This window comes from Pezoporus flaviventris, unplaced genomic scaffold (genome assembly GCF_033815535.1).
Source record: "Pezoporus flaviventris isolate CSIRO_AGI_PZ_B2104156 unplaced genomic scaffold, CSIRO_AGI_Pfla_v1 ptg000037l, whole genome shotgun sequence".
NCBI lineage: Eukaryota > Metazoa > Chordata > Aves > Psittaciformes > Psittacidae > Pezoporus > Pezoporus flaviventris.
In genome coordinates, this window is record NW_026892585.1 from 15,484,814 (window position 1) to 15,512,775 (window position 27,962).

Consider the following 27,962-nt stretch of genomic DNA (forward strand, 5'->3'; position numbering starts at 1 on the left):
CACTGCCAGGGAAGCCACAGCTTCTCTGGGAAGCCTGTGCCAGTGTCTCATCACCCTCACAGTAAAGAACTTGTTCCCTATATCTAGTCTGAATCTACCTTCTGTCAGTTTAAAGCCATTACCCATTGTCCTATCACTACTTGCTGTCATAAAAAGTCTGCTATTTCTCTCATCATAGGTACATTTGGAAGGAGGATCTGTTTGACCTGCTGGCCAGGAAAAGGGTGTCTACACTGGGGGTGTACTCCAAGGCTAAATCTTAGAGTAGGGATGCAAGATCCTCTCCCAGCTGAGGTCTTTCTGGTGATCTTTTCACAGCTGAATCACAGGGGTTTAGTGCAAACCCTGGTAAATAGGTGTTAATAGTTCAGGCCAGCTTGCAAATAAAGTATCTTGACTTTCTCAGGAAAAGTAGCCTTAAATACACGCACCAAACCTTGTAACTCATGCAAGGTAACTATAAAGAGTGTTTTTGGATTACTGTGGACTATCTTTAATAAAACATAAAGGTAGTCTTAAGGCTTCAGTCCACAGACAAATTTTGCCTTCCTCTTTGCTATGAATTAAAATATGAGATTTGAAAAATATTAATATGCTTTATATAGCTTATGTGCATAAGCAATGATTTCTTTTCAGAAGTGATTCTTCCATATTCCCCAGGCTCTCCAGAACCACAGAACTCTTTGTCCACAGCGAGTTTTGCGCATTGAATACCTTTTATTAGAGTAACGCATCTGCTTGAAAAAATACAGCTTTGAGGCTTAACAGGCTCTGAGATACTTTCAAGTGTGTTTCTAGTCTCTCATATAAGACACCATCTCTGCTTTTGGCCTGTCTTGCCTATGCCCTTAGACCATGACAGCAAAAGCACTAGTGTGTTTCTGAACACTGCAGAATTATTTTGATCACCTGAGGATGACTAAAGCTTCTATCAATCTAACCTTGGGTGGTAACTGTCTTGTCTGAAATATAAGTCTGTTGGCAGTGTGGAAAATGATAATTGGCTTTGGTGTGTATGATTACCTGTTCACTGGATTTCTAGCAAAGATAAGCTCTAAGGATTGCAGTCTTTTGCCCATAAGCTCAGCTAAACTGGGTAACTTTCATTCCTTTAATAGCCTTATTCTCTCTTTCATACAGAAGAAATTCTGGTTTTCAGCAATCAGTTAATAGCTGGCTCTTAGAGTTGCAGAAGCTGTGTTGTTTTTAGGCTAGATGACAACCATTCCCTTTCCTGTTTTTCTGCTAGATCAGTAAAACAGACCTTATCAAGGGTCACTATCCTTACAGAGTGTTTTCAGGGTAGGTAAAGCACTTGCTTGTATATAAAGTGCTGCAGGATTTGAAACGTGCCTATAAAGCAGAGTATGTAGTCAGTAACGGTTACTTCCATTTCCACTGGCCATAATGACCCAATTGCATCAATACTGCAGAACAGTTACTGCCAGTGACCAGTTAGTCTGGGTACCTGCAGTGAGGTTTTCCTGTATAGGCTTCCAGCTGTGAAGGATGTGCCGTAAGTGGTGCCTTCTGCTCCCGCCTCATCAAGGCGATTCGTTTTGTTGAGTTGCCTTGATTGTGGTTTTGTTCTGAGATGCCTGTTAGCTCTGGACTGAGAAGTCATTGTCCCCACAGCATCATTGTGATTCTGCAAAATGGTAGAGATGGAAAAGATCTCTTGGTGGTTGGCAGGTCCCATCAGCAATGTGATAGACATTTACTGCGGATTTGCCTGTAGGATTTGAACATGCCCATACATAATGCGTAGGTTTCAACTGGTATAGCTAAAGGTGTGATTATATAAAGTGACAGTTGTTCTGAGATTGGATTGTACTATTTTTTTTGGTGTGAAGTATATGCATTTAAGTGAACCTGGGACAAGCCTTACTTAAACAACACAAACCAATTTCATCTCAGACCATTGTTTTCACATACAGTCTGAACTGACCAGGTTTAAAACTAAAATCTGTGCTTTCTGCTCATTTAGGCAGCACCTGCTCTATGAGTGGGAAGTTTTTCTCCTGCCAAAGGCAGAAAAAGCCCTTCAGACCACTTAGTGGTCTACTTAAAATAAATGTTGGAAAAAAATCATGTGGGTTTAGGTACTGTTAAAGCAAGCTGTGGGCCATATTTGTCCTGCAGACATGAAGGTTTCTACCTTTGCTGCCCTTCCAGCATGACCTTGAGTCAGTGTTGGTTCCAGGCTGGCCAGGGGCTCCTGTGATTTGGCTGTGATGGTAGAGCAGTCAAACCCAAGTGCTGCTTTTCTGAAAAGAGTTTTCTGTACCAGGAATTTGCCTCCCATGCTTAGAGTTGGTCAAGGGCTGATGCCAGTCTCGTGAAGTCATGGTGCAGCAGTGGGGTCCATAATTGGGGTGAAAGTAACCAAAATCACACCTTAACGTTTAGTAGGCATAAAAGAAATGAGAAGTAGACAATCTACAGGTATGGACAATAAATCACTGATTTTCAGCTTGGCTTTCTTATTGGTCAGCCTCATGAAAAGTTCCTCTGGCCATATGCTGTTTGTGCCTCAGAACTGTCTACTTGAGCAATGAGTAACGCTGTTTACTTCATAAATATTGTTTTCATCCAATGGCACAAGCCAGCTTAGAAAGAGAACAAGGCCCGTTGAACAGGCAAGCTGCCTGATCAAGTTCACTGTTAATACATTCTTAAATGGTTAATTTAACTGTTGATAGATCCAGCTCATAAACTAGTCCAATGTATGGATGCAGCTGCTCAGATGCAACACAGGTGAGGTTTTTACGGTAACGATGGGCCATCTGATGCATTCCTTAAGGAAAGGGAGACTGACGAGTGAATTGCCATGTGTGAGAGACTGGACATCTAATCCAGCTAAACTCCTATAATGATCTGTTATGGGCCTGGTCAGCTTAAAAGACCCAAGAAACACAACTGTTTGAACAGTTGATTGAAATGCTTGGTGAGCATGCTGTGTTGATGGCAGTATTTCCTGTTGTTCCCCACTGTTTTGAGCTGCATTATAGAGACTGCTTCGGATCGATCCGTCTCAGGATCTTAACTGTTAATTTTATTTTTGGCTCTGTCTGTGCTTGGTCTTTCCCAGCCATCTCCCCAGATGCGCCTCAGGAGACTGGGGCTTCTAATTCTGTGGTTATCACCAAGACTATTGCTTTTGCTTGACTTTCCTCTCTGGGGACAAGGCCAAGCACCCACACTTCCTGCGTGGATGCTGGGACCAGGTGGCACATCAAAAAATAGCTGGTATGGTATGATAAAGGAAATCTGCAGCAAGAAGAAAATCAAGATAAAATACGCAGTGCTAAGTGACAGCAAGGCAAGCAGCAGAGAAGATTCATATCATAAGTTAAAAGAGTTCAAAATGAGCAAAACAAGAGAAATTTCCAACACAAGAGATTCAAGATGCTCCAGGGGGTGAGTCATGAAAGGGTCAGGTGATGACAGCCTCTGCACTTGGGAGACCGAGGAAGAAATGTTGCAGTAAGACTGCACAGCGTCTCCTGACTTCTGCACTGCTTACTCAGCAGCAAAGATAGAGCTTCCATCAGCCCTTCTTTTCCTGTGATAAGTAAAAATCAGTTATTACAGAGAGATAGAATGCAATGAAATATTTAACTCCTGTAAGAAACATGATTTTTTTTTAAGAATGTAAAACATACCTTCTTTGCACATAAGCCCTCCTTCAGAAGCAGCGTTCAAGATTTGTCTTGGGATTTTAGTCAGCGTTCTGAAATGCTGATTCTTTAGTCTCTATTTACAAATCTCTGCTGTTTGGTTTGTAATCCAGTTTGTAAAACTAAAAGCTGTCCGAGATATTGTTTAACTGACATCATACAAAAATATCTCAGGGTGGGTTATCTGTGTGATTTTATTTGCTGGTTCTCATTGGTGTATCCAGTAAGATCTCAAGAGCAGAACTTTGATTTGGGAAGTACTCAGTTATTATGTAAGCAAGTGGTTTTAGGCTGGAAATTACTTGCTACTTTCCCTTTGTTTTCAAAGGTAATTTTACTGCCAATGGTATGCCCTGTTTGTGTTAAGTATCAGTAAAAACTCCAGTGCCTATCCAGTATTTCACATGTTGAGTATGGCTGTAGTTGAAAGATGATTGAATTTGCCAGATTGCCAGGGCTTCTGCTGCTTCTGAAATCCGCTTCTCCTAGCTCAAGTTCTCTGGAGCAAGCAGGCTTACTGGGACTTTACCTTGGAGTTCACCAGTACTTCCCTTCAAAGACTGTCTCATGTCTTTGTTAGCCTTCTGAAAATGCCTTAGCAACAAAACCTGCAATTATTTACACTACAAAATAATTTTGTGTAGTTTAAGCTACTTATTATTCACCTTTATGTTTGGAAAGAGTAGCACAGGCAGGCTCATGTGGCAGACCAGCTTGACAGGCTGCCTGGAGAACACGGGAGCCAGAACTGCAGGAGCGTTTTGAGTGGTCCCCAGGTTATCTGCAGAAGCTATGGCAAGCATCAGGCCCGAGTAATAAATAATTGCTATTTACTGTTCCTTCAGTGTTTTGACCCACAGTTACCATTCTCTAGGCATTGCCAAAAAGCCCAAACTGTCATTGTTTGTATAGAAAATACTGTTGGTATTTTCTAATGCAAGAAAGCCAACGTTCTCTTGCATTAGAACCAACATGCACTGAAACTGCAGAAATCCTTTGGTTGAGCATATGTCTGCAATTTGAGACTGAAAAGAAAAAAGGGAAAACAGGAAAGTGAAGAAACATCTGATGCTCTCTTCCCACTGTGAACAGATTTCTTAGTACTTCTTCCTTGTTCATCTTCAGGCTTTTGGAGGTTTCAGACAGGCTTGGTGTGTGAGTCATACTGCTGTCCAGCAGTATGGTATTAACTCAAGGAAATTAAGAATATGGTATACTAGCACTGTAATTGGAAATTTGTGACCCACACCTGACACTGTAATCCATGTAATGTATTTATTTAGTAGGGGAGAAGGAAATCTGCGTGTTTGATTAACTCTTTAATTCTGAGGCTCCTCTGAAATGAATGAAAATTTCTTTGATTTTGGTTTGGTTTTGTTTTGTGTTTTTTTTTTTTTTTTTACATAGACCCAATAAATTCTTTGATAAACCAGGTCTTAATGGGCAGGAAACCTGCAGCACTAGGGAATGAATGGTGGAGTGAGGAAAAAATTGTAGTGTTTGAAAAGGAGCTGTCTTATACCTGGTGGCCATAGACAAGCATTTGGCAACCAAATGTAGTGAAATCCTGCAAGGAAAGAGTAGTTAAGTGAACATCTTGGCAGCAGTGGCTGGAAGTCAGAATTTCAAGTGCAGCCACAAGGACATGATTTTTGGCAGTGTGTTTCTGAGGAGCCTTGCAGTTGGAGGAAAGGTGTGTGAATTCTGTCAGAGGTTTGGAAAGCTCTTAAAAGCAGTTTAGACAGCGTGCTTGTTTCCTGCTCTGCGGCAAAGTGATTCTGGTGCTACTGTAATGTAACACTGATGAAACCAGTACCTTCAGCCTGGGAAGTGAGATGGATTTGCTCAAGGGGCACTTTATTTTGTGGACTTAACTAAGCAGTCTGCAGACACCTAAGTGCTGTGCTGAGTTTAGATAAAAATATTGATGTCTTTCATATTCTTTCCGCTTCTGATGAGCAGACCCTTATGGTGATTTGCTGAGGGAAGGCGAGGCAGATAACCAGCAGGGTAGATGAAAGAAGGAAGGATGCTTTGTGACCTGTGCAGGCTAGAGTTAGTCCTCACCATCCTGTTCATGGACAGTGAGGGACAGAAAGGAACTCATTACTCCTTGGGTTGACCCCAGGTATTAAATTGGACCAGATGAATGAAGTACAAGGCATCCTCTTACATTGAGGCTGAGTTACTCTGTATTGACTGGAAGTCCCTGCTTGGGGGACAGCATTTGAATAGAACATCCCCCCACCCCCCATCAAGAGGATCAGTACTTCTGTGATGGCAGTGTACCCAATTCCTTTATGTGCAGGATGTTATGATGTGGTCAGTTTGGCATCACAGAATGGTTCATTTTATATGTATAAATGTATGCTACCTATATATAGTTTTCTGCAGGCTGTAGGTTAAAATTCTTCTTCTACAAGTGCTAAGGTAAGCAAAATGTAAAATTCAGGAAAGCTCTTTAAGTATTTAGAGATTTAATTGTGATCGCTCTCTGTCTTGGTCACATCAAAGCTCTGAATGAAAGCTTCATTTGATACTGGCGATGGGAACAACCTTGAAAGTGCAGCTGAGGACTTTGTGACTGTGTAGGACTTTCAATCATGACCACAGTCTAAAAGTACATCCCTATTCCCCATTAAAACTTGAAGGTGGTCTTTTAGTTATATGTTTAGAAATATCCATTCACCTACCTTTGGTTAATTCTTGAGCCTAAGATCGACATATATTGCTGAGGGAAAACACTGGCCATATGGAATCACAGTGAGCAGTCCCAGAGCAGACAAGAACATTTCACAGGCCACTGCCCAGCAATGAGTGAAACAATGAAATTTCAGTGCAACTAAACACAGCTACTAATGAAGTGGCCGGGAGGGCTCCCATTGTTTGTGCTGTTCCTATGGCAAGTTGTTATGCATTTGTTTGTGGTATTGCTTCAGTTTCCATCTTTCAGTTTGAGAAAGTAGGAGTGAAGTTACGTCCTCTATTAGCAGCAATCCATTTACATGATAAAGGGGTATTCGCCTAGTAATATTAAGTAATCTGTTTTAATTTGGATTTTAAAATATAAAATAAAATCTAAAATATGAAATAAAATATAATAGTCGTATTTATCTATTATCCTTACAAACAACACTGCAGTTTATCTATTATCCCTAAGAAAAAAAACCTGCAGTACTTGTGTTTGGCTTCCCCCTCCCGGATTTTTTTCTTCTTAGGCTACAGGAGGCATGGCAATTCATCCTATATAATCATTTTGCATTTTCGTGGTGATTGTTGGCAGTTGTGGAGCTGTTCCCTGGCAGTTTTGTTCATTATGCAATTAACAACCATCAAAAATCTATACTGCAAGCAGCAGGTGTTATATTAAGTATATGCAACCAATAATAATAATAAAAGTCCTCTTCAGACTGATATAGATCAGAAGCAGAACAAAAACTTACTCGGAGCAATGAGGTTTTCCCCCAGTCACAGCAGAAAGTGTTTTATCAAAGCTGCAGATCTACCACTGCCTGTTTTGATTCTGTTTCCCAGCACTGGTTCGTTTCTGTTAGTGATTTATTCTTGTTATGAGTAAAAAGCAGCCTTCTGTTTGTCTTCGGAAGGCAGCTTCTCTCCATCACCGGCGTTTTGGGTAGGGTTTTTCTAAAGATAAAAAGGCATGTTCTTAAGCAGACAGCTGAACTGTTCTGCTTTTCTCGTTTCTACATGTGTTAAGTCCCAAAATGCATGCCTTGCTACCAGACAGAATACCGCATTCAGTATGTGTTCGAGTGACTGCAGCATGACTGGAGCAATTTTGGAGTTGCTGGAATCAGTGGAAAAGGCAGCTTTGGTGGGCTTTGGTTTCCTTTTTATTTTCTTTCGAATTACTTGATGAAAAAATGATGTATTTCAATTATTTTGGGAAGGTTGTTGGTGCTGAAATATTCATTTTAATCATTAAATATTTAAAACTGTGATGGCTGTTTGGAGTTTAAACTGTTCTTTCTAGCCTGCACCAGCATATAACTCGTTCATTAGAAGAACAGACGACAAGATGAAATGTGTTATTTCAGCCCTGTTATTCACTGACAGTGTCAGGAATGAAGTATTTTGGGCTTGCATAATTTCTTACTTAAATCGGCTAAGAGGCAGGAGAGAACGAGCCTGCACAATCTAATAAAGGTATATAACTAGAAAAAATACATGGAATTGCCATTTAAAAAAACACCACCACAAAACATTCAACTAGAGCAGAAAAGGAAACCCCAAACCAAAACTGTATTGGTTTACAACTGCACCCCAGTTAGCATAAATGCAGTGAGTAAACTAAAAAAGACAATTTAATAGGAGTGTAGGTTTTTGCTATTCCTCTGTGCTTTTATCAGTGCCATCCCAGTCATAGAAATGAAATGGTGGCTTTACGAAGATGGGAGCTGTACTGATGGCACTTGTTAGGATGTGAAGTGCTGTGTATGGACATTTCTATTTGGAGACAGAGCATCCTATTTTTATATAACTGATCCTAGAGAAATTTGACAAAGATACATTTGTTCCAAAATAATTTCCTGGTAAAATGGATATATGTGTGCCTATCTTTGTGCTTTGCTTTATTAAAATAGGTGAAGTTGTAATTTGAAAACTAGGCATTTGTAAGAGGGGTTGGGTGTCCAGGAGTCCTTAGCTGGGTTTGACCTAGATATATAGTTGTATAATAACGAGAGGCTCTAAGCTGTGTATTGCTAAGCCTTAGCAAGCCACCTCCAAAAACATAGCCATGAGTCTTCCCTGGTCACATGTGAACAGTTTGCAGCCATCTGGCAACAGCCTAAGAAAGCTGCAAATTCGCCTTTTTCCAGTGCAAGGCACCTGCCTGGAGTGATGTACAGGAGGATTTTGCTCAGTTTCTCCTGCTCGAGTGGCCTCCATCCTTACCATGGCACCAGTATAGGGAGTTGTGCTCCTGGGGTGAAGGAGGGATCCTGTGTGGGTGCTCTCAGTTTGGTAGGAGGAGGCTGACTTTTAACAGGAGGCAATGGGGTGTGTTTATAGCTCAGGGTAGGTGTTAGCTGGCAGTGGCTCCATGGCATGTGGGAGAAATAAAGGGGAAAGGCAAACTGCAGATCTTTCGCATGGCAGTTGTTTTTAGGCAGGCAGTGTGTATGTAAACTTGCAAGTGAATAAAGCTGTCCTGCTCCTCCTGTGTGAGTACCTGTCCAGAGCAAACCGGCTGGTTTGCAGGACTGCAGAGGTGGGTAAAAATTCATTGGGATTTCCAGTGAAAGAGGAGACTTAGAACATAAGTTAATGGTGTTTTTTTTTAATTTGTCCTGGCTATGCTATGCACTTCCCTATGCTGAGGTTTGACCACCACATACACCTTGAAATGTAGCCTGAGTTTTAGCTAGCCTGCAGGATCCAAGCAGTTTGTCTCTCTACTTACCTCCGTTTCAAAGAAACGGTTGAGAGGGGCTCTTGATTCTGCTGACTCAGATGTTCCAGTGTCTCTGGACCTTGGCCACAGTCACACAGACCTGTGTCTGGGAACAAGGCGCAGGCAGCGCTGCCTGGGCTGTGTCTGTGCACTGGGGATGCTGGCTGTGCCGAGCTATTGGGAGGCGGGGGCAAGCTGAGCTCCAGCGCAGCTCTCAGAGCAATGAGAAGAAGCTTTGACCGCCAGAGGTGGACAGGCACCACTGGGCTTTTGTGTATGACAGGTATCCTCAGAAGGGGACGAACCCAGTCCTTCTAAAATGGGATATTTTTCATGAAGGAACTCTTAGATATAATTAATGCAAACATGTTTTCATGGTATGTGTGCCACTCTCTGCTCTTTACTAATGTCTAGTAAAAGTACTAATGACCTCCAAATAACCACTGAATGCCAATCTCGTGTCTAATTTTTTTTTTCAGATTAATATTTTAATATAAACCAGTGAAGATGACACCAAAACACGAAAAACAAGTAAGTCATGTCTAAGCTTTAATAAAAATTATTCTAGATTAGTGGTGGTGGATTGAATTTCATTAAGTGTCACACGGACCAGGAAAGATTGGTTGTATTCTTCATGCCTTTAATTGCAAGGGTACAGAATGCTCTGGAGTGACAGCTCCTTCTGCTAAAGGTTGATGGAAGAATCAAATATTCACTGGATCAGAGATAAGGCAAGTGAGTGACTGCATAAGAGACTCGGATACTGAGACAGGGTAAAAGAATTTGGATTTCTCTATTCTCTCCATCAGTCCTGTAGGACATATTGGGTGGAGCTGGGTCTGAACTCTGATGAGCAGATACATGCACCACAAGAATCACACTTGCACATTCACTTTTGCTCAGTCCCAATGAGCATTAAAAGTTGCAACAGATTTTGTCCCAGTCATAGCAGACTTGATACTCAGCATGTGTGAAGATGCCAACATTCCCATCATGAAAAGCCCCACATTCTGTGTGGTTGATCCTTTTGGTAACAGGCAGCCTGATGAGAAGCTCTGTTTTCCTCAGAAGCTTTGTGGAAAATGACTCCTTGGGGGTTATTGACTAATCGTATGTGTAACCGTGGCACCATGGAGCATGAGGTTATCACCTGATATGGTCCTGGGCACAGAGATTTGAATTAAAATGCAGCTGGAATGATTGATGCAAATAATCATCTAGTGAGAGATTATTTTTGCCCTCCTCCTTTTGGTAGATTCCCTCCCGCCCCCATATTAAAAATAGATGTTTCCATGTCAGATTTCCTGTTTTCCTAATAGGAAAATGTTAAAAATAGGCTTCTCAGAAACACAGGTTTTATGGTTAAATTCTATGTAATATAGCTTCTGGCTTATTCTTGTCTCTGAGCAATCCTTGCATTGTGCCAAGCCTAACTATTCTATGATTCTATTTCCAAGAGGAGAAGGAGGTGCTGGGGGAAAGATAAAGTCTTCTTCTTGTGTTTGCTTCAGCTGCTTTTATGGTGTATTCTTAGAATGGTAGAATGGCTTGGGTTGGAAGGGACCTTAAAGATCATCTACTTCCTACACCCCTGCTACAGGCAGGGACACCTTACACTAGAGCAGGTTGCTCCAAGCCCCATCCAACCTGGCCTTGAACACTGCCAGGGATGGAGCAACCGCAACTTATCTGGGCAACTTGTGCCAGTGCCTCACCACCATCGTAGTAAAGAATGTTTTCATAATATCTCCCCTCTGTCAGATTAAAGCCATTCCCTGTTGTCCTGTCCCTACATGCCCTTGTGAAAAGTTTCTCTGCAGATTTCTTGTAGGCCCCCTTTAGGCATTGGAAGGTTGCTGTAAGGTCCCCCAAAGCTGTCCCTTCTCCAGGCTAAACAATCCCGGGTCTCTCAGCCTGTCTTCCTTTTGAGGCAAATCCAAATGGGAACATTTCAGTTTTCAGTGCTTGCCTCTACATGACCTCAGTGCTGCCCTTGTTCTTTGCACAGGGCTGTAGCCATAAGGGAGTAGGTGTAAACCAGGCCTGGGGATCACTTTGACCGTTTTGTCCTTTATGTGTGACTCAACTACTTGGACTGCTCCAAGCCTTTAGGACAGGGTATGAAAATACCACAAGTGCCATGTCTGAACTGGCTGGTTTAGCCAGGTATTAAAAGGCACATCCAGCCAGAGAAGCTGCTCTGCTGATTCATGCATGTTAAGTAGTTACAACTACTTTTTGTGGAAGTTAACAACTACTTTTGGGGCAGATTTGAACTTCTTCATGAGCACGCTTGGGCCAGTGTGGCTGCTGGGATTCATACCAAAACTACTGCACTAGAAGTTTGGATCGGAAGTGTTTTGCTTATGAACATGTTATGCTTATCTTCCAGTTTCCAGGAAGAAGGGATAAATGGAGATAACACTTTTCCCAGTAGATCTATGTTGAAACTGTGTTGTGTCCAGTACAATAGGCCTCTACTACCAAGCTTGGACACTTTGAACTGTCAGCAGTATGTTCTGGGTTTGAGAGAATTGTTTGGCTTATCATTATGGAACATGTATCATTCTTGAATGCATGACAGGCATGCAGGTATTGCGCCCCTCAAAAACCAAAACCAAACCACCTCCAAACCCCCAAAATGGGGAGTATAAGTAATGTGGCAAAATAGCGAGATCTGTAACTCTGGAAAAACCATGCAGAACTGGGTGGGGGGAAGATGACCTTGAAAAGGACTGCAGCTGATGAAATAAAAAGTCCCTGGAACCTTGGCTATCTTTGGGCTTTGCTTCCCAAGTTGTACAGCTACCCTGCGGTGCGGTCTTGTAACAAAAGATTAAGTTAGTCTTCATGTGAACTGTGGGAGGAAGAGGTCAGTCTCACCTCCTCTAGGTGAGTGGTGCATTACTTGAAGATAGACATGCCTATTGAGAGTATCCTAGTTTTTATAGCAAGATGGGGAGAAAGGCATTTATTACCCAAAACTGCTGTAATCTGGTGACAGAGACCAGTGAACAGGATGGACTAGGCATAGAACAACAACTGTTTGGACCCTGACGTAGCTTATATATAATATTGGCCTTCACAAGCTTATTTTTATAGGGATAGGGAACCATAAACACCTTTTCTGGCAGTGTATCTGCATCTATACTGGGCAATTGGGGCTGCTTTGATTAAATCAGTACTGTTGTCCCAGTGGAGTCTTGTATCCTGGAGAAGGCTTTAAAAGGTTAAAAGAAGAGGCGTAGTCTATGTATGCAATGCCACTGTTTCAGAGCAGAGAAACTGTAATGGGAATTGGAATTAATGCTTCCTGGATTTGAGATGTTTATTAGAGGAAGTAACCATGGATCTTGAGAAAGGCTGTACATTTTTGGGGGTTGTTTTCTAATTGCTTAATGTTTATCTTGCTTCATTCTGAACTCAGTGTCAGTATTCTTGGGTAAATAACGGAGGTGGGAGGGAGAGAACTACCCAGTCTGCTGCTGAAATCCTGGTGTTTCAAACTGGAGCTCACGGTGACTGTGCATGAGGAATGCCATTTGCTGAGGTGCTCTGCCGTACCATGAATCGCTTTGGCTTTTGGCTCAGTGCTATGCTGCCTGGACACCTGCCTGCTGTAGTATGTACAGCAGTACCTTTTCCTCAATAGGTAGAGTCTGAAGGGTGCTTGACTTCTTCAGTATTGAAACTGGTGACCATTTAACTGGAAATTAAAAATGTAGAGTTTTTTTGTGTGGATCATCTCGTCTGGAATGCTTGACAAGGTAACCTGTAGCTGGCCCGCAACATATCCAATAGCAACTTTTAACCATAATACTTTGGTGTAACAGAGGTTGAAAGAAGCATTTTACTTCTAAGATTATTTTGATTCTGTGCGAAGGAGGGGGTTATAGGAGGTTACTTGGAAATGAAGTGATTTGGGGAACCTGAACAAAAGGAAATGCAATGAGGAGTCAGTAGGGCAGTAGATAAATGGAAGGAGACTGAGGTTAGGTTATGATTAGGCTACCTGCAGATGTGACTTCTGGGCTGCAGTAATTGAAGGGGAGAGCCGTGCCCCATTTGAAGCTTCCTGGCATAATTCCTCTTCTCCCACTTGCAGGACTGATGCATCTAGTGTACAGGAAAGAAAAGAAAGTATGTTTGGAAGTAGCTGCAGCTCTGGTGAAGAGTGGGACATGGGGAAGTAGGAGGCTGGGGAGCACAAAAACTTGGGAGAATGTGAAACCACAGATATGAAAAGATGTTATGGTGGGTCTGAAAGTATGTCATACCTATATATGTGTGCTAAATATGATAGACAGGGAGGCAAGCAGAAAAAACAGCAACCAACAAATGGCTTCCTCTCCTGTGTTCAGCATATTGCTCAGGATCTGCTCAGGAGGGGGAATAACTTCCTCGTGGTTCCCACTAGCACTTTTGTAAAAGTAAAGGCATGATCCTTAGCTGGTAGACGTGATTAGAGCTCTGTTCATTTGTTCCTCTTGTGCCATGTTGGCAAGGGGTTAAAAAGCTCCAGAGGAGAATCAGGCCTCTAGCACTTTTCAGTAAGGAAAAAAAGCAGCAGAGGTGGTGGGAGCTGTTCAGATGGGCTTCCTTTGGTGAGGTGCTCATGACACACACTGAGAGGGTATCCAGCAATAATGCAGAAAACACCCCTTCAACTAGAAGCTGGGCTAAGTGAGATAAAACCACGAGCTGTATCCAGCCATCAGGCCACATCTGGAAATCAGAGCGACAGATTATTTAATCCAGGATGTGAACACATCTCTGCCATGCGCAGAGTGCAGTGAACACTCAGGAAAAATACATCTTTTCCTTTCAAGGCTGTCGTTGTTCTCCTGTCAGTCCATGGAAGGTTGCTGCTGGTGGCACACTGAAGTGTGTGGGGGGGGAGAAGACTTGGCTGAAAAGTGAAAGGTTGACTTGACGTCTGCAGTTTGGACATGGAGAGACATGTTTTCAGAGCCTTCTAGTTCAAGATTTCTTGATTTATGCAAAGATGTACTAAAAAAGCATGTTATTTACCAGAGACACTGTCATTCCTCCCACAGTCAGTTCCTGTACCTGAAGGTCTTGTGCAGTGCCTTTCTCTTGTGGGGGAATGTATCGACAGGTTAAAATGATAAGCTTTTCTTTAGCTGAGACATTAAGCGGTTGGCTTAGTTCTTTGGGTGAATAGCTTGTTTATGCAACTGGAGAATGGCAGTCTGTTCATTTGATCGGTAAACAGCAGGTAGTTAAGCATACTTTCAACCTTTGTATTTTAAAGAAACCTTTTCCGTCTTAGTATAAACATACAGATTTAGTAGGCTTTTTGGTTTTGTTTTTTAATACAGTACAAGTTTTCACATGGTCATTAGCTGAGGAGTCTCAGAAGCATTTAATTCTTCAGCCTTTTCCAATTCCTATTAGTGGTGCTTGGTCACATTACAGTAATGCCCACAGGTCTATCTCACTCCTTCGGGATCCCTCTAACTTACTGTGTAAATGTAGGAATTACAAGGAAATGGACTAGATATGACAACCTCTACAACAAATACTCTATATTGACCTCCCAAAATGAGAAGTTCTGGTTTGCAGTGCAGCTGTGTTGCTTTCTTGGTCAGGTTGATGGGCAGACTGGGAGAGAAGTGTCCAGATCCTGCACCCTTGGTTCTACTCCATGGCTTAAGTTCCTGGTGTATTAGGAAGTATATGCAGCAGAGGGGAAAGATTCATCCCCTTCCACACAACATCTGAGACACTGGGCTTGAGATCTTGATTCCCTGTGTGAAATCTGTGTCTGGGGCAGTTAATAGTGCTACATCCTTTTCCACTGTTCTGGAGCAAGTCATTTGGGGTGTAGAAAAAGGCACTTCTTTGGATCCTCGTGGAGATACTGAGCAGTTACCTCATATCCCTGAAATAAATGATAAAAAAATAAAGTGCCATAGTGGCATAAATGATAAAAAAAAAAAAAGATAAAAAAAAAAAAGTGGACATAAATGATAAAAAAATAAAGTGCCTAAAAAAAGGACCAAATAAAATGTTATATGTAATATTGGGTACATGGGCAGGTTGTAACACATTTTTTGTGAACACTGATTGCAAGTGTGGGAAAATCCTAAAATACCTGCCTGGTTCTTTCATACACGTGTGACTTTGAACATTAGGTTTTTGGTTTGTAGCTACTGAGACCACCATATCTCCCATGCATGAAACATGTCTGACTGTTCACAGTATTACTTAATCTGAAATATTCCTCTTAAGATAGAAATTTGGCAAAGAATTTCCCAGTCATGTGGTGTAGCTCAGATGATTCATTGCTTTTTGCTTCTCCTTTTATAGGGTTGCAAGATTCAATAAAGCAGCAGTTCAGCTTTTAATCTGAGCACAGCAGTTTGTGGAAGAGCAAAGCAATCAAGAGAGTCTTTCAGGCTGCCTTTGTCTTCAGAAATTAATTGCTTGATTTTTATTATGCACTTGCAGGAATTTGTAACTGTCTTGGTGAGAGACCCCAGGACGCACAAAGGAGACTCATGGCATTCTTACGTAGACTATGAGATATTTATTCATGTAAGTATAAAAATGTCAGCACAGATTCCTAGGGCTCTTATTGCTGCTTCTGTCCAAGCCAGGGTTCTCTTTGGGGTATTAATGGAATTTCTATATACCACTTCTGGGAGGCTGGAGGATATTATTGTCCTTTTAACAACTGAGACACAGTGGAACAGGTAAGGTGGGTTGGCCAAAGGCCATGCAACAAGTCTGGCAGAGCTGGGAGTTGAACCTGCTATTGTGTTCACGTGTGCACTCTGCAATGCCTTGCAACAGACTATTCTTAGCTTGTTGTTCTGGTATTCATGGAAGAAAGACTTTATTTTCAAGTAATTATCTGGTTATTTGTACTTTAAATTATCCTTAGTTCTTTTTGCCAAGTTAGTTGGTTGCTGGGGTTGTTTTCTCTGTGCCTTGATATTCATGTTATGCTAGTTTAAGGGTGCTTGGATATGTCAAGTAACTACATTTGGGTTTATCCTTGTAGTCCACCATTTGTTAATGGGAATGCACTTGGAATTATGGTTCTTGTGTGTTTTAAATCTGTCCTCTATACTGTGTTGTTTTGTTGATTATTCTTCTTTGGTGAATGATGTGCAGAAGGAGTTATCCTTGTTTTCTAAATCTAGTTCCAGAGATTTTAAATGCAATGTAAAAAAAAAAAAAAAAAAAAAAGCGTATCTGCTATCAGGTGAGGGATTTGAGAACACTGAGTTACATGGTTAATGGTTGGCACAACACCAAAAGCATTTCTTTCCTGTGTGGGAGGGTTCAACATTCAGCATAATGACAGCAAGCAGTCAAATGGTGGTTTATTTGATGTCCATCTTACCTTTCTCCTGTGTGGCAGAACTCTTAAGTCTTGTGATGTGGTTTAGTACTGGTTCCAAAGCAGTTTGACTTCTGGTAAATAGGAATTCTGTAGATGTGGTGGGGTGGGTGCTGTGTTACTGTTTCAGAGGTATTGGTGTCTCTTATTAGAAGTATGTTATGGCTTTCTCAGGGGCTGCTAAGCTGCAGTGGTGTCATTTAGACTCAGTGTGTTGTGGTTTAACCCCATCCAGCACCTAAGCACCACACAGCTGCTCTCTCACTCCCCCTGCCCCAGCAGGATGGGGGAGGAGAATTAGGAGGGTGAGAAAACCTGTGGGTTGAGATAAGAACAGTTTAATAATTGAAATAAAATAATAATAAAAATGTGAAAAAGAAAACACAGAGAAATAAAACTGAAGAGACAAGTGATGCAAATGAAAGCAATTGCTTACTACCAACTGACCGATACCCAGCTGGTCCTTAAACAGAGGCCCACCAGCCAACCTTCCCTATAGCTTATTGCTGAGCATGATGTTATATGGTATGGAATATCCCTTTGGTCCTGGCTGTGTCTTCTCCCAGCTTCTTGTGCACCCCCAGCCTACTCTCTGGTGGAGGTGGAGTGAGAAGCAGAAAAGTCCTTGATCCTATATGAGCACTGCTCAGCAATAGCTAAGTCATCTCTGTGTTATCAAACACTGTTTCCTGCAGAAGTCCAAACCATAGCCTCCTCCTAGCTACTATGAAGAAAATTAACTCTACCCCAGCCAAAACCAGCACAGTGTTACATGATTCAGCACTGGGCATCTCTGAGGCTGAAAAGCATCCACTCAGCTTCCTACCAGTACAATGCCAAGTGCTTTCAGAGACCAAGTCTCTAGGTTAGTTCTGCCATCTCCAGGCTTCTCCATGCATTCAAAATCTTGGGTCTGCCAGCTGGGTTGCACTTCTGCCCAGCTCTTATAACATGAGGCTTGTTAAACTGTGAAGTATCCCAGATACTCATCTATACCAGAAAGCTGGCATCTCTGGGCCCTCTGCAGTCTGCATCATGTGGCTGTCTAGGAGTTGTGGCCCCTGCAAGGTGATTGAGGGTGGGTTGGACTGCAGCACATTTATAACGGAGCCCTGTCTGGCAGGTGGGGTTTCATCTAAATGTACGCTCCACAGGACAATTTGGCAAAAGCATTTAATTTCCGTGAATTGTTTCCCTTTTGATGAATTAGCTTTTTTTTCCCCTAGTGGATTAATAGTGATCTGCGGGAAAAAATCCAAATGCTCCTACTTGCAGAGAGCAGTCACATTGGTTTCTTTGATTTGATTTAAGTAGATTGCACACTGGAAGTACTCTATGTAGCTAACTGTTTGCAGGATTATAATTAGAATAGACAGAGATCGTATTTCCTGTTATTGCAAGTTGTACCGTAACCCAGATCTCTTGCTTTTGAAAAGAAAGCACACAATGAAATATATTCCCCTGAGAAGCAGTAGAAACTGTCACCGGTCCTGCCCTAGGTAAAGCACAGTCCTTAACCTAAACTGAATTAATGTCAAGCTGTCCACTGGTACCTCGGGGATTAGCATCTTGGGTGTGTTTTTAATGGCATGCTTGCACTTTATCTTAAGCTGATTTACTGATTAAAAAAGTTTTTGATTTCCCAACAGACAAACAGTATGTGCTTCACGAGGAAAACATCCTGCGTCAGACGGCGCTTCCGAGAGTTTGTTTGGCTTCGACAGAGGCTTCAGAGCAATGCAGTGCTGATGTAAGCAGCTTGATATATGGTTAATTGATAATATGTCAACTACAGAAGGGGAGGATTGTTTCATCATAATTCTGAGAATTACAGAAATCCAAGCTGGAAAGTGTCCAGTGTTTCTTACTGCAGAAGTGTACTGTGTGCATTTTCTCTGCTTGTGTGCATTTTCTCTGCTTTAAACCCAGAATCCCAGAATGGTTTGGGTTGGAAGGAACCTTAAAGATCACCCAGATCCAACCATCCTGCCATGGGCGGGGACACCTTCCACTAGACCAGGAGGCTCAAAGCCCCATCCAACCTGGATTTGAATGTGGTTTTTAGTGATAGCCTCTATTTGTAAGAGGTTTGATCTGCATTTCCTTTTGCTGTGCACAAGTAGGAGAGATAGGAACCTAGCATAAGTGTATGTGTGTCCTCTCTTTTGGAATGCGCTTAGGTTCTGCAAGGACTATTAAAGACCCAGCCAGATATGCATGGAGGCTTAACAACCAGAATAGAAAAATCAGATTAATTTCCTTTACCCTTTGAGGTGTGTGAGAAGCCCTCCAGTTTCTCAGCCTTGTGTTCCCAGGTTTGATTTCATGAGCTTCTGGAACATGACCCATGATTTGCACATGCTCAGGGTTGGCATTTGCTTATTGCATTTTCCTCTGCTGATTCAGATTTGGTTTAAACTGTATATTTGCTTCTTGTTTATAAAGACAGCTACCTGACCTGCCATCTAAGACTCCCTTTTTCAATATGAATAATCCTCATCACGTGGACCATCGCCGGCAGGGTCTGCAGGAATTCCTGGAAAAGTAAGTACAGCCTATCCTGGAGATGTTGGCATTTCTATGATGTCATCAATGTCTGGTTTATTATAGCTCATCTCTGGTACTTGAGAGCCACCGTGTGGTCATCTGTACATGCTACATACTTGGTTTTATTTGCACAGTCATATTTCATACACGTGACTTCAGCTCTATTGGCTGAGAGGAAGCTTCAGCTGAGGTTCTTCTATTGTGTTCCATTGTGATAGCTATAAATAATAGTTTTGGATTTAAGTCACTTTGCAGTTGTGTACTAAGGTTAGGAGATCTTTCACTGTGGCGTCTATTTCTAGCTTTCAAGAGCAAGCTAGATAGTCTCATACAAAGAAACATACTTCTCTTCATGTCTGTGGAGAATCAGTGTCTTTGTGAGCTAAGAGCCTGTGAGAATTCTGTAGCCAGATCTCCTAACACAGGTATTTCCTATAATGCCAGTTACTTTGTTTACCAACCCCACTAACATAAGCAAGCTCTAGCAGCTGTGATCATTTTCAGTACAGCTGCAATGTGTATAAAACCATTCATCAGACTTAGCTAGAGCCTGACCTGTGTTACAAGGGAGTACTGTATGAGTCTCGGTTCTGCATCCCTCAGTCCCACTGCTGTAACCACTTCACCTTCTGCAGTGGCAGAGACCCCACTGGTGTAATTTTCTGCTTCCTCTGCCATTCTCGTGGTACCCTGGCACTGCTGGTGTGAGAGGAGGCTGCTCACAGCTGCTGGGGCAGGAATTGTGCATACATTTGCAGGCGCTCTTTAGTCACTGCTCGGGGTTAGGGCATGCTAAAACACTGCAAGTAGAGACTATTCATCTGCCTTCAGTATCAGTGTCTCTGTGAATTGGAACTGCACAAGCAAAGGGAAAAAGCAAATAATTTAAGCAGGCTTTAAGTCTTGTAGTCAGTAGGTAGAGGAGTGTTAGACCCACTGTTTTTCCAGTCAGTGTATTCTAATTATAAGCCACCCTAACAGACAACAAATCATTGGTCCTGAGGTATATTTGTTAGGCTTAATAGCTTGAAGACAGGGAAAACTAACTGCTGCAGGAGTAATGTTCTGTATACAGTTATATAGGATCTGTGGCCAAAAGGATAGCCAATAAATACTGGTTGAAGGCATGCGAGCCAGGGAAGGGAAAGCAAAAAAGCATCAGAGGCTTTTTCTGCAGCTCAGGAAAGAAGGATAGTGAAATAGAGTGACTGCTTCCAGAGGCAGTAATACTAATGGTCATGCAAAGGGTGTGGTAGCCCCATAGAGTAGTGCGTTTCCAAAATCACTTGTCTTAAAAGAGCAAAGAGGCCAGTCTGGTAACTAGGGATAGTATTTCAGCATAAGAAGTATTTACGACTGCTGTCTGTGCTTCAAAAGGCAAAACAGAGGTAGATTCTCTTAAAACACATTCTCACCCTCTGATTTTGGATGTCTGTAGCTTAAAGGTAGTGCCAGCAGAAAATGGCAGGATGTGGAGTGTTTTACCTTGCTGCTATTAGTCTAGGAGTGAGAAAAGAGACATCGCTGTTGTAAGGTGATGATTTAAGTATTTGAACTTGATGTTGTTTAGAAAGGTGTCAGCTTTCTCTCGGCCCTGGGGAATAGTTGGAAGGAATTATCAGGGATTGTGTTGTGATGGATTGGTTTGGCGCTTTGTGTGCTGTACCATTGCCCTCTGCTGGCTAGCACTTTTGTGCTCCTGCTGCAGGCAGAAGGCATCTTTTCACTTGCTCAGCTAGGCTGCCATGATTTCTTTCTCTGAAACTGAATTTGTGGGATAGTTAACAAGTGTGTGTATAATTATGTGTATAACAAGTGTATGCATACACACACGTACACACTTGACTTTACTAAAGCTCTAGGCATGTTTTGTAGTGTGGCAGTTCCAGGGGTATCTCCCTGGTATAGTAGAAAGGGGATGAAAAGGGATCCAGAAAGTAATTGCATGGAGTGATGTAACTCAGAACTGCAAAGCACCTCAGCAATGATGGCAGTCACCATGCAGAAGCTCACAGCCATGCTGATGTTTCTTTATGGCAGTGGGAAGGAATGGGATTCACAGAATGTGTTGGGTTGGAAGGTAGCTTAAAGCTCATCCAGTTCCAGCCCCCTGCCATGCGCAGGGACACCTTCCATTAGAGCAGGTTGCTCCAAGCCCTGTCCAACCTGGCCTTGAACACTGCCAGGGATGGAGCATCCAACCTTACATGGACCTGTCACGGGAGAGGTTTGCAGGTAACATTTTGCAAAGGCCACATGTGATGCAGGAACCAAGCTCCTCTCTGAACTCGGTGCCTTGTGAGGTTACCAGGATCCAAGCTCTCCCTGAAATATAGTTTAGATCTTTCACAGTCTCACTTTGTGCCCTGTGCCCGTTGCTGCGTGAGCAGGTTGCTGTGGTGTCTGCCCAGGCAGGAAGGAGCCACATACCTGAGGAGTAAGGATCAAGTGGCTGGAGGCTCTCTGGTACTTGTCTTCTGGCCCTGGGAGCAGCTCCATATTGCCTACATGTGGATGGCTCTTGTCCTCCTTCACGTGTCATTCCAGAACAAGTTAGCGCTGGGCAAGGTGCGTACTTAGATGGAGCCTTTGTAAAGCATCTCTGATCTGAGCACAGTAGTGTGAGAACTGGGCCAACAGCTGGAAACTAAAGCAAAGCTCTGTAGAGTTTTGGTGAAATCTGGAAACAGGTGTCCCATTTTGATTTGGCTTTACTACACAAATGCAGGGTAAGACCTTGTCTCGCAGGTTATTATCTCTGAGTGATGAAGAGCTGTAAAGCTCACTTCTTGTCTGGGCATAATTTAATATTTCAAGAGGCCATTTGCATTAACGGAAGTCAGCTAGCCCCTCTTCAATTATGAATTACTTTGTAAGAATAAGGAAAATTATGTGTTTTTCCTGGTAAGTATCCTCATCCTTTGAGGATGTCTGTAAATTCACAGGGGAGGCTTGTTCTTAAATTAGAGGTCAAAATTAAAACACTATCTTATAAAGTTCTGTAAAATCCTCTTTGCTTTCCAGCCTTTGTAGCTGCACAGGTTTAACTGTGGTATTTAGATTACCTTCACAGAAGTTCATTTGGCTTTGCTTATTAGAAAACTAATAAGCAAAACTGTTTTAAATTAAATTTGGTTCCATTACTGACTTTTTTATTTTTAATGTAGCTGGATGCAAAAAAAAGTGTTGTTGAGGAAAAAGGGTTAGTCTTCAATAGTGTTCAAGCATGCAGTTTATGATGGAGTGGAAGAGATAGTAGGAGTTTTGAGTAACTCGGACCCAGGGGAGATGGAGGGCATCCATGGTGTTGCTGCTCCAGGTGGCTTTGTGTTGGGCTCGCTTGGTGCTGGAGTGAGCAAGCCACCCAGAAGTTGGCTGCCTAAGGCAGAGCCATTCCCTGGAGGTGGCTCCTCCTCAGCCTCCTTACCTTAGCCACCACAGTCCCACAGGCAAGAGCTGGTGCAGGGTCAGAGGACCCTGCTGGAGGTGTCTCTGCTGGGTGCTCTCTTGGGGATGTGGAAAGCAGGAGACTGGCTCCAAAGGGGATGGATGCCGGCCTGCCAGGGCCAATGCAGGAGCATCGGTGGCCATGGGGCAGGTGGGATCTCCTTAAGCGAGTGGTGGCTGCCCCTTTCCAATGGAGCCTTGCTCATATTTCCTGTCTGGTGAGCAAAGTGAGTAATGCCCAGCAGGCGCATGTCGCTTAATCTTTTCCTAAATGTATGCATTATCAGATGCCCAACAGTTGCTTCACGGTTGCTTGCTATCAGTAATATTTCCTCCCTGATAAAAAAATGAAGGAGAAGACACAGTTGGCTTATTTTAAGAGGAAACTGGGGCTTTGTTTGCTGGGGCTGAGGGGCTGGATGCTCAATAGAGGGCACCACAGCATAGGCTGTCATTCCCTGCCTCTCCGCTCCTGGCTTTTCTCCCCACTTGCTCTCATGATATGATGTAAATGGGTAGAGTAAATTTGTCGAAAACAAAATCGGGAGTGTTAACCTTCCACACACATGCGAGCGTGCATCTGTCATTGTATTAGGTTACAGTAGATACAGGAAATCTTTAGTTAGGATTAAGTTGTACTGTTCAGCCATATGTTGTTCTCCTCCAGCAGAACAGTGTATAATATACCTAATAAAATCATGTTGAAGAAAACCAGATTTTGGCCCTTGTCCAAATAAGACAAAACACATGTTTTGTCTTTTGTAAATGTCCTTGCCAAAACATGGGGAAGGCGAAATAGTCGTAGAGTATCCAGCGTTTCCTCAAAAATAACATTATTTCTTCTGGTTGTGAAGTGACATTTTTCGGTCCCTCTTCTTTAAAGGTTTGGAGATCCCGAGCATTTACTGAAAGCTTACAAACAAGACTTCACGTGGCTGTGAATAAAAAATGATTTCATTATCTCTAATTCAAATGTAGAGCCTTATCCTGCAGCCCCCTTAATCACATAAGTAGTCATTATGCGTGTGAGCAGTCTGGCTGAGAGGAGCGAGATCTCTGACAAGTAATGACTGCTGATGGGATCAAGACTTGCAGGATTTAGCCTTTGGTTCCTACTCCAGGCGTGCGCTGAAAGTCTGTTGTTCTCTTAAATATGCTCAGTCAGTTTATAGGAATTATCACCGTGAGCCGTGACTCTTCCATTAGCACAGCAGCAGCGAGAGCTGATTTACATCGCTGTAGCAGCAGCTTTGCACTGACACCAGCTGTAATAAAACTGTTGGAGAAGCACTGGGAGTGCTACTGGTTGTGTCGAAGCTGCGCACGCGCTCAGTCTCTGCTGAGACATCCGAGTATTAATATTGTGACACTGCCTCTCCTCCTGCCTTTTTAATTTGTTAGCTGGTGTTTTGTGACTTTGATTCTTCAAGTCCTTCGAGCCAGATCTGCTTTTTTAGGTGTACAACCCTTCACACACTGGGTCCCCAGGACAGCAAAAGCCCTAGAGAGCAACAGCTACACCAGCACTTAATACTAGTAGTACCATCTGGTGACAAATGTGTGGCTATTCCCTTGAAGGAGTATTTTGAACAGGAAAGCATAATGCTTACAGATAGCAGAGAATTTATTTCTCATTCTGATTGCTTGAAGAACGCAATTAAGAAGCAATCTAACCTGTTGGTTCAGAGGGGGTGGGAAAGGCACATTAATTTTTAATTAAAAGGAAGAAATGCTTCAGGGGTGCCACTGGGTGAAAAAGGTTCGTGTATTTGCTTTCAGGGTGGTTTTAAATGGTTTGCAAAATGCACTGGGTGTTTTGTCCCTTCCCCCTGTATGAACATATATGTGTGTGTGTGTGTGAGAGATTGGCTTTATGATCGCCTTTCCATTTCTTTGCCTTGCTTTCTCTTCAATCCTTTCACCTCCAGATGGCACTATGAAGCAGAAAAGAAAATTACTGTGAAATAATGAGACCAATGTAAAGTAAAATTGGAAATTGAATTATAGCTGCAGAAAAAGGACAGTAGCCTTGAGGTCCTGATCAGTCTGTACTCTTATCAGTTTTGTTTGCTGTTCCATGTGTTAGGTTACTGCTGAGTTAATAACAGTGCTTTAGCAGTTCAAGGCTTAGCAGAATTGTACTGGACATGAAATAAAGCTAAAATGAATTTGTGTCCAATATCACTGACATTAGTGCTCATTACTTCTCTGGTGTAATGCCTCAAACCATCTAAAATCAATTTTAAAGATTACCCATTATTTTATAAAGAAAATAAAATAACATTTCAAACAGCAACAGAGCTGTAAGTGTAGCGTAATTTCATGAACAGTTAGTTACTTGTGTTTGCACTGGTTGGCAGGAAACTTTTGAAGGTATGGTAAGAGGAAAATCCGTGAAACTAAATGCCATCCACAGATTTTAATGTCTTGGCTTTTTGCTGGGTCACTTGATATTAGACACGCAAATGTTAGAATTGCAGAAATGTGCATCCCCTCGTTGTGCTCTTAAGCCTGGGAAAAACAGTAACTCTGGTTACTCTACAGTAAACTCCAGCTTTACTTTTCCTCTTCTTTTAAGAGGAAGAAAAGAGGAAGTAGAATATTTACTCCCGCAGTTGCATAAACTATAAATGTGGATTTATTGTGCGGAATGATACTTTTTTTACTTTTTGTTGCAGTGTTTGTCTTTGTTTGGAATGTACGTTTATCAAGAGCCAAGGCTGAAATCCTCTTTTAGTGGCCGCTGAATGATGGCTTTTCAAACTGTATTCGTGAAGCTGTTGCTGTGAATGTGTGTAGCCCTGTAAATTCTGGGGTTTAAATCATTTTTACTCAGCATTTGCTGGCTTTGCTGACTATGAAGAACTTTTTCTGTATATTGATACACTGTGTGCAATGATTTTACAGATATCTATTTGCTATGTTTATTGTGAAGTAAGATTATGAGAATTTAGATCAGATTAAAAACGCTTTCTCTAGGTATGGAACGTGCTCATTTTGAACTTCAGTGAAATCTGCTCCTTCTGAGACTGAACTTCAAATGCACCTGGTAGATCATTAGGGCCGTTGCAGACGTTTCCTCATTGGAAGGTGTCAAAGTTTGAGTTATTTGGTTGAGACCGTGTGTTTACCTAGGCAAATGAAATGTGCATGTACGTGAATATTGCCCATTTTCAGCTAGATATGTCTTATTATTTGGCAGATTTTTGGAGGCTTAGATGAAGCCACAAATCCTGTTGTGTGTTACTAACGTTATTATAATGTTGGCCACTTTAGAGAACAGTTTTCAGAACATACTTGTTTTAAAACATTACAGTGCAAACGCACCATTAATCTTATTTGAGAGGAAGAACTACTCAGTTACACTTTCCATTTTAGTCTGAGTACCTATAGAATGCAGTATTTTTCTTTCTTTCTGCTCTTACTTGTTCTTACATTAACATCCTCTCTGGTTTCCTACTGCATAGCAGTGACATTTTTCGTAATGGCTGTAATCTAAATGGGTAGAAATAAGTAAATATTGACTCGTAAAAGTTTTGATTTGTTTAAAGGTACTTTAATAATTTTCCATGGAGCACTGTTTGGCATGGTCATAGGCACTGATGACTATTACATGAGTAAGATTATATGTACATATTAAATTAAGAAGTCTCTTGTTAATCATTCTAGGATTTGTGTATTAAAAAATTCCTTCTTCAGAGAAATGTTGCAGAAAAGTTGCTTTCCTCTTCCCCACCTCCCCCCTCCAAAAATAATGATAATTATCTTACAACTCTCTACAAAGACTGAGAATTTATCTCTACAACTTTGTGTTACTGGAATGTATTATATTTTGTTTACTCCCACTTGATGTAAGTAAATACTTTATGCTAAATTTATGTGATGACTTAATTTAAAATACATCTAAAACAAAGATTAAAACAGACTTTTGAAAAAATAGCTGAAATGATGCCTATATTTCCTGAAAATTGCAAATAAATTTAAACCAGTGTTCAGTATTGGCATTTTCAGTCTAGCTTAAATGTATGCGTATGTGCAAAAGTGTAAATGATTTTTGGCTAGTGTTGTCTCTGCTGTTTCCAGGTATCTCAAAGTCCTGACACTCCATGTATATGAAGTCCTCTGTCTCTGTACACACTTCTTTTCCCCCACCAAAGAAATTGGTGACATAATTCTTAGCAAAGCTTAGCTCTTAAAACAAACACAAAAAGTTCCCAAATGGAGACCAAATTTTTGTAAGAGTATATGCCTCCAACTGCCTAAAAATCATTAATTGTTCCGTGTGGTAATAACAGATGGTTAAATGGAAGAAATGTCCTTGAAGTTATTCTAACAGCAGATGTGCCTGTTAGCTTTGTGTTTTTACTCACCTAAAATTCCAAATAACGTAGCAAGAAAGTAACACACACCTCATAATTTTAACGTGTTCGTTACCTCCTGTTGTTGATTTTAGGATTCATCTGAAAACTTAAAAGCAGGACATCGTTTACAGTTTGTTCTGGTAGAACACTTTATATGTGTGTATGTGCATGAATATAAAAATACTGGAACTTTTTTTCCCCCCCTTTTTTCCAGGATCCTACAAGATGCACTGTTGCTCTCAGACAGTAGGCTTCACCTCTTCTTACAGACTCAGCTAAGCCCAGAAGATATGGAGGCTTGTGTCTCTGGACAGACCAAATACACTGTTGCTGATGCGATTCATAAGTTTGCCTCTTTGAACAGACGATTTCCTAAAGAAGATGAAGAAGGAAAAAAAGGAAAGAACGACACAGACTCTGATTCAGAGAGGTGATTTCTGCATTTCCTCACTTTCGGAGATTATATATCCATACACACACACACGCATGCTTCACTTTTTTTGTTGATGTAATACTAAGATAATGAAAAAATTAATTGACTGAGATTTTATTGAGCTGTGACAGCTCATCATAGAAGTCTTCACACACACCTCCACACTGAATTAATGAATGCAGTAGAAATTCAATTATCTGCATTCTGATTATGTGAATTTCATTTAGTCAGACTTGAATTATTCGCGTTTAAATTATCTTGCTAAAAAAATATCCAACTGCACTCCAAATGGCTAATTAAAAGTCCAAATTTCCTGTCTCTCTTTGTGACTGGAGATAATTAAAGTTCTCCTCTGTTACTCAGGCTTTGAGTGTGTTGTGAAAACCAATTTCCTCCTTTTATTCCCTCCCCCCCCCCCCCCTTTTTTTTTGTTCTCCCCCCCCTCACTCTCTGCTTCTCTGCAGTTCATCCTCCGGGCTCGGACCTAGTGATGACAGCATTTCATGTGGATGTAAAACAAGCCCAGCTTCTGAAGAGTCATGAAAAATAATTCCTGCATTGCTAGCTTAAGGACAGTGCAAAGCAGTTTCTTCTCTGGTTATGTGTACCATGCAAACACGGGTGAGCCGGTAAGGTGTACCTGAAAGAAGCATCGTCTATACAACCATATGTCCTTATAAAATTTTCAAAACAAACCTCAATAACA

The 27,962-nt window shown here is 41.7% G+C and overlaps 1 protein-coding gene across 1 annotated transcript; it reads left to right on the top strand.

The window, feature by feature from the left end:
- The first annotated feature begins 190 nt into the window (after window positions 1-190).
- On the top strand, window positions 191-27,960 carry SNX10 (sorting nexin 10). Its single transcript, XM_061464825.1, has 7 exons — window positions 191-303; window positions 9,576-9,627; window positions 15,571-15,657; window positions 18,118-18,218; window positions 18,914-19,012; window positions 27,038-27,253; window positions 27,721-27,960. The coding sequence occupies exons 2-7, from the start codon at window positions 9,604-9,606 to the stop codon at window positions 27,797-27,799; spliced, it is 606 nt and encodes a 201-aa protein (XP_061320809.1). The 5' UTR covers window positions 191-303; window positions 9,576-9,603; the 3' UTR covers window positions 27,800-27,960.
- The last annotated feature ends 2 nt before the right edge of the window (window positions 27,961-27,962 follow it).

Bases quoted from the DNA above. Each gene is read 5' to 3' on its own strand.
- SNX10 (XM_061464825.1), top strand. From the start codon at position 9,604: ATGACACCAAAACACGAAAAACAA. The intron at 9,628-15,570 runs GTAAGTCATGTC...ATGCACTTGCAG, and splicing joins CACCAAAACACGAAAAACAA to GAATTTGTAACTGTCTTGGT. The intron at 18,219-18,913 runs GTAAGCAGCTTG...TTGTTTATAAAG, and splicing joins CAGAGCAATGCAGTGCTGAT to ACAGCTACCTGACCTGCCAT.